We start from the raw sequence: 7,130 nt of genomic DNA, 5'->3' as shown, positions 1-7,130 counted from the left end.
TTCTCATCTCATGCACATGAATCCTGAAGAGAAAATGTTAACCCTTAGTTCTCAGAGTAAAACTAAACTCCAGATCTTGTGGGTCACATTATCTCAATCCCAATGGTGTAAATACAGAAAAAAACCCCAACACAATTCTATTATTCTCTTTATGTGTCTTTCAAAAATGAGTCAAGTATATTTTGGCTGAAACAGTCCAGGAAGTTTCCCAGACAAATAGTTGTGTTAGCATATCTGATGAGATAATAAATTCCTGGAAAAAAGCAGCAAGGTGTAGATGCTGGCAGCCACTTTTATGTGGGCAGCTGTTTGTATGCTGATCATCTTTTTACTCCCCAGAGCTTATCTTAAATGAAAACTCAGAATATGGATTTTATATGATTTGATGAAACAAATGCAAGTGCATGAACACTTTTATTAATTTAAACTTGTTTAGGTTTGGATTGTACTTTTGCAGGGTTGACAATGAAAATAATGTAGGTAGATCACTTCTGCTTGAGTCAAACCAGTAGGTGGAAAGCCACAGGATCTCGATATCGCCTAGCTTAGAACACCAATAATTAAATGAATTCCAGTTAATTCCAGCTATCCAAAAATTTGGTCATTGTATACTCACTTCATAATTAATGATATCGCCAGTCCTGGCATCCTTGGATATCCATCTTAGAAAGAAAGAAATTGTGCTTCTGTCTTGCGCTAAATTTCTCATCATTAAATAAAGTGATTCTGAGATGACTGGCTGACATTTAGATGTCTATAGACATTAAGATGCTGAAGTTAACTGAGAGACATCCAGCCCATCCTAAGTGAAATTGTCCTGTCTCATCACAGATGCCACTGTTATGCTAAGGTGACCTGCCCTTTGGAGGTATCCATTTCTTTCCATGTAAAATAAACACAGAATGGTTATTTGAAGTTTGTATGTCTATCTTCTGTTAACCTAATTTAGAGAACATGAATCCCAGCCTGCGACTGTTAAAGATGATCTTGTACAGGTTCCCCAGCTGAGATTTTTTACACTGGGGCCACTGTCATATGCAATCCAAGTTTCACCTCGTTTTAAACCCCATTTTACTTGCAACTGTAGCTATTTCTGAGACCACAAGTGTGTCCCAAGCTACTAATCCTTTCATAGTGTGTGTGTGGGGGGGTTGTCTTTTAGGATGAGACCTGTTGAGGAAATGAAACCAGGAAACCAAACCGTCACTACTCACTTCTTACTTTTGGGGTTTGCCTTCCATGGCAAGATGCAGCTCCTATTTTTCACACTGATTTCCATCATGTTCCTGGCCATCTTGATAGGGAACTCTCTAATTGTTGTGATCACAACCATTGACCCTGTCCTACACACGCCCATGTACTACTTCCTAAAGAATCTTGCCTTGACAAAGATCTGCTACAGCCTGAGCCTTGTCCCCAAGATGCTCGCAGTTCTTCTGGTAGAGAGAAAAACTATTTCCTTCACAGCTTGTGCCTTGCAGCTCAACTGCATTATTCTTTTTGTCACCTGTGAGTGTTTCCTCTTAGGTACAGTGGCTTATGATTGGCAAGCGGCAATATGCCATCCATTGCATTATGCCACCATGGTGAACAGGGATCGCTGCTTCAAGATGGCTATTGGGTCTTGGCTGTCTGGTGTCCCTGTAGCTCTGGGCTTCACCACACGGTTATTTACCCTGCCCTTCTGTGGGAGAAACACAGTCAATCATTTCTTTTGTGATGTTTCTCCTGTGTTGAAGCTGGTGTGTGCAGACACAGCCTTGTTTGAACTACTGATTTTTATTGCTATTGTCGTAATAGTCATGATTCCCTTTTCTCTGACAGTCATCTCTTACCTTCGCATTATCCATGCTGTTCTTCAGATATCCTCGGCTGTGGGCCAGAGGCGAGCCTTTTCCACCTGTGCAGCTCACTTGGTGGTAGTGACCCTTTTCTACAGCACAACTGGCATCATTCACCTGCAACCCAAGTCCAGCATCTCATCCAACATGAAGAAAATGGTTTCCCTGTCTTACACAGTTGTCACCCCCATGCTCAACCCCATCATCTACAGCTTGAGGAATCAGGAACTCAAGCAAAGCCTGAGGAGATGCATTGACAGGTGCTTACTTAGGAAGCAGATGGCTTTTTTTTCTCCATCCAGGTGATGGATTCCTTGTAGCTGCACAGAACATAAGTGTTTCCCTAGTAAAAAAATGGAATTTATGAATGAAGTGAAATGCCTTTCAAAAACACCTGTGCTATTTTAGCAATCCTTTGCTGTTAAATCCATGAAATACCTGGCCTTTTTTACTTGGCATATTAGAATAAATTATAGTTGTCGTACCTCTGGCCTTGCAAACAAATGAGTAAACCTGACTCAGTGTAGGAATATTACAAAAGTGGATTACAAAATTCTTATCCTCCCCCATCATTCTACCTCTATGTCCATAAGTACATAAAGTCTCTGGCTTGGGGAAAAAAGAAGTTTGTTTTCCTCTCCATCAAAGCAAAAGTAATAGCTTAGAACTCCCCCCCCCCCCCCCCAAACCAACCCCAACCAAACCCCAACCCTCCTCAAAAACAAGTTAAGAAACAAGTTAGTAGTGATTGGAGGGGACGAGCTGTGTCTCCTGGAAGTGTACTTCCTACTCATGGGAGAGACTGTGTTCAAGTCTAGACTTGCTCTGGTTTTTTTTCCTCTCAGAACAAAGATGTCTTCTCAAACTAGCTAGTAACTTGCTCAGTTCAAAACAGAAAGGGTAAACTAAAATATTGCCAGCTAGCAGCCATAGCTTTGTTTTAAGTAATTCCCTTCTTATGTAGGCTGAAAGCAAGCTATGGGTGGGGATTGTTTCTTAACTCATTGAACCTGATACTTTCTGTCTCATTCTTTTTCTGGCTTGACACATGGAGTGTTCATTAAAGCAAAAAGTGACTGGAGCTTTTATTTTCTCTCTGCTTATTTCGATCTAACTTCAACCCCAATTTTGGTCTTTCTTATATCCAAGAAGCATTTTCTCTTCCAATTTCTGTGATTACTACCTAATTTACATCACTGTCTCTTAGACCAGAAGTAACAAAGACACTCTAGTACAAATACAGAAGGACAACTACACAATTCCTGGTGTATGTGGCAAGGTTTTGGTAGTAGGGAGCAGCAGCTCATGGAAGGTCCACACTGCAGCAGGTTTCTCCTGAAGGACTGCAGACCCAGAGAGGACCCACACCGGAGCAGGGGAAAAGCGTGAGGAGGAAGGAGCAGCAGAGGCAAACTGTTGTGAACTGACCACAGCGCCCCATTCCTCATATCCCCTGCGCAGGTTGGGGCTGGGAGGAGGTAGAAGATTTGGGAATGAAGGAGTGAAGTTGAGCCTGGGAAGATTGGTTGGATTTGGGGAATAAGAAACAGAAAAAATGGGAAATAAAAAGAAACATATGAGGTAGAAGAATGAAACATTTTAATGCAGTGTGGGTTAGATAAGTGGAAAGGTTTGAGTAGGCTATAGAAGTGAAACAATGTGTGAATGGGATGGTCAGGTGTATCAGATAACGTTGGACCTGAGCATGACGCAGATGGTATGGAATAAAGGGTGGAGATTGTACTGTGTCTGTCTGGGATGGAGTCAACTTTCTTCATAGCAGCCCGTATGGTGTGTGCTTTGCATTTGTGGCTCAAACACCAATATTTTGGCTATTGCTGGACAGTGCTTGTACAGAGTCAAGTCTTCCCCTCCAGTCCCACCCCCCACAAAGACTGGTAGGCTGGGGGTAGGGAAGAGGCTGGGCGGGGACACAGCCAGGACAGCTGACTCAAACTGCCCAAGGGGATATTCCACACCATATGATGTTTTTCTCAGCAATAAAAGCTCAGGGAATGGAGGAGGAAGGGGGCATGTTCATGGTTAAGGTGTTTGTCTTCACAAGCAACAGTTAGGCATGCTGAGCCCCTGCTTCCTAGGAAGTGGCTGATCATCTGCCTGACAATGGGAAGTAGTGAATTAATTCCTTCTTTGCTTGTGTGTACAGCTTTTGCTCTCCATATTAAACTGTCATTACCTTCATCCACGAGTCTTTTCACTTCCCTTTGATTTTCTCTCCACAGGAGAGGGGAGTGGGTAAGAGGTAGGATGCTTAAACAGTTGCAGAAAACTTAGGAATACACTGAGTCACTTGGCATTTTGCAGTTAACCCACTCCCTCATACAAACAGTTTTCCACTTCTTCTTCTGGGTTAAGTAAATACCTTGTGCTTGTATAAACATGTCTTCAGTTGAAACGTATACTCCCGAAGCTCCTGTTTGTGGTGTTATGCTGGCGTGGAGCCTGAAGGCACCGCACCCCCCGGCACTTTGGTTCTCATTTGGACAGTGTGAATTTCTCCCTCGAACATAGTGAGTAGTCATGGGCCATTAAACAAAGCTAGCAAAAGCAGTGTAGATGTAGCCTGTACAGTGAAAAAATTAAACACTGTTGTAAGGATATGTGGAAGGGCAGTGCCTGCTCCTTTAGGGGTACCTGGTCAAGGACTTTCTTCAACGCAACAAGGCATGATAAGAAAGGGACGAGGCGATGAATGAGAACTTACAGGGACACAAATCTGACCAACAAATGATAAGGGAGGCAGTGAGGAGAACCAAATCTGGTCAATCAATGACCCAATGAAGGGGAAACAGGGAGGAACAAAGGGAAGGTAGACAGAAAAGGGTATAAAGTGGGCTGGTCACATGTAAAACAGGGCCTGTCAGTGCACTTGTCTGGCTGAGCCCTGCGCCCCATCTCCGCAGTTTGGCCCATCAACTTATATCTTCTTATTAAATCTTTTCTCAGCTACTGGTGGGACCTGTGTGTCTGTGAGTGAAAATTGGTACCAGCTACTGGAGTCAGAGCGGGGGTGTGGATGCCCTGCAGCCTGTGCTGTCAGCTACTGGACCGAGGCGGGTCATAGAAGGAGCATAACCAAAACTGTCTTACTGTTAGAGTGGTATGTAGGACAGCCAAGTCTCTGTATTGCGCCCACATCTTGTGTGGGCGGCTGTTTTTCTTCAGAAAAAATACCAGGAACCCTTGGGGTGATGACTGACTCCCCTGGCTCAAACAAGAAAGGAAGTGCACAGAAGGTGGAAACAGGGACAGGCAAATCAGAAGGAATATAGACCATGCAGGGGTGGAGTTAGGAAGGCCAACACTCAGCTGGAGTTGGAACTAATAAGGTATTGGAAGGGCAAGAAGAAGAGTTTCTAGAAGTACACTGACAGTAAAAGGAAGGCTAAGGAAAATGTAAGTAAGTCCACTGGTCAATGGGCAGCAGACCTCGTGACCCAGGACATTGAAAAGGCTGGGGTATGCAATACCTTTTTTGCCTTATGTTTCACTGATAACGTCTGCCTTCAGGGTTCCCAGTTCCTTAAGCCTATTAGCAGAGCATGTGGGAGCAAAGCAGCATGAGCAGGATAAGAAGACACAGTTAGAGCACTTAGGTCAACTGTACATATAAAAGTTCAGGAGACTGGATGGCAAGAACCCAAGGGTGTTGAAGGCACTGGTTGATGCCCCTGCAAGTTCACTCTCTTTTGTCTTTGAAAGGTCGTGGTGACCACAGGAGGTCCTGATGCCTGGAAAAAGGCAAACGTCACACCCCTCTTCAAGAAAGGCAAGAAGGAGGAGCTGAGGAACTACAGTCTCACCTCAGTACCTGGGAAGGTGATGGAATAAATCCTTCTGGTAGTCATTTTGAGGTACACACAGGACAGGAAGGTGGTTGGGAACAGCCACCATGATTACAACAAAGGCACATCAGGCCCAATCAATCTGACTGACTTCTACGATAAGATGACTGTCTGGATAGACATGGGAGGGCAGCGGATGTTGTATACCTTAACTCGAGCAAGGCCTTCGGTACGATCTCCTACAGACTCCTTAGATCTAAATTTGGAAGATATGCACTGGGCAAGCGGCCAATAATGTCAATGGTCAGGATTGCCAGGCTCAAATGCCTATGTGGTAGGAAGCCCTGCTAGCAGCCAGTTACTAGTGGTCTTTCTCAGGGATCAGTACTGTGACTACTGCAGTTTAATTTCTTTATTAACAGCCTGAATGTGAGTGAATAGCACACTCTCAGCATGTTTGCTGGTGCTTCCAAACTGGAAGAAGTGGTGATGCACTGGAGGGAAGAGCCTGTCTTCGGGGGGGACATTGACAGGCCAGAAAAATGGTCAGGCTGCAACTTCATGAAGTTCAACAAAAGCAAATGAAAACTTGTACATCTGGGAAGAAAGGAATGCTCTCAGGCCACAGGGCAGGCCAGGGGATGACTAGGTAGAAAGCAGCTTTGCAGAAAAAGCAACTTTGGGGGGGTTAGGTGGACAAGAAGTCAAATGTGTGCCAGCAGTGTGCCCTTGCTGCAAGGAAGTACTTGCTGCAAGGAATGCAGCTTGGGCTGCATTGGCAAGAGCACAGGCACCCGGTGGAGTGGAGCGATCCTTCCCCTCTCTTTGGCACTTCTGAGATCACATCTGGAAGAATGTGTCTAATGTTGGACTGCCCAGTACTGGAAGACGTTGCCTAGTGGAGCGAGTCCAGTGGAGGGACACAGGGACACCAGGGTGATTAGTGGTCTGACACACCTCAAGGACAAGGAGGGGCTGGGAGACTGAATTTCTTCATCCTTGTCCCGTCCTAGGGGAAGGAGATCATATTGCTGTCTGCAGCTACTTAGTGTGGGGGCGGATTCTCTTAGAGAAAATGGGGGCAAATATTTCTCAGAGGAGCACGGTGATAAGATGAGAGGTGATGGGCGCAAGTCGGAACATGGGAAATTTGGATTAGATACCAGGGAATACTTTTTCACCTTTAGGGTACTCAGACTTGGAACAGGCTGCCCAGAGAGTTTGCCTAAATATCCTTGAAGTTGTTGAAAACTTTACTGGACAGGCCCCTATCCAGTTGGCCTGCTTTGAGTGGGGGAAGGACCAGAGACCGCAGAGGTTTCTTCCAACCTACATTATTTTGTGTGTCTACAGAACTCCTGAACATACTGGGTTTTCAAACCCACAATCAGGCTGGAGCTGAGCTGCCAGGAGCTTTATAGAGGAAATGTTAAAGCCACCTGCCTAGAAAGAGGCATCTGTGTGATTCAAAATTTCCTGCGGG

The 7,130-nt window shown here is 44.9% G+C and overlaps 1 protein-coding gene across 1 annotated transcript; it reads left to right on the top strand.

Annotated features, from left to right (window-relative positions):
* The first annotated feature begins 1,163 nt into the window (after window positions 1-1,163).
* LOC128150667 (olfactory receptor 10A7-like) lies at window positions 1,164-2,147 on the top strand. Its single transcript, XM_052807028.1, has one exon. It carries the CDS (start codon window positions 1,164-1,166, stop codon window positions 2,145-2,147), a length of 984 nt encoding a protein of 327 aa, XP_052662988.1.
* The last annotated feature ends 4,983 nt before the right edge of the window (window positions 2,148-7,130 follow it).

The sequence above is a fragment of the Harpia harpyja genome, chromosome 14 (assembly GCF_026419915.1).
Source record: "Harpia harpyja isolate bHarHar1 chromosome 14, bHarHar1 primary haplotype, whole genome shotgun sequence".
Lineage (NCBI taxonomy): Eukaryota > Metazoa > Chordata > Aves > Accipitriformes > Accipitridae > Harpia > Harpia harpyja.
The sequence above is the reverse complement of the archived record's forward strand: the minus strand, read 5'-3'. Positions and strand labels throughout refer to the sequence as shown.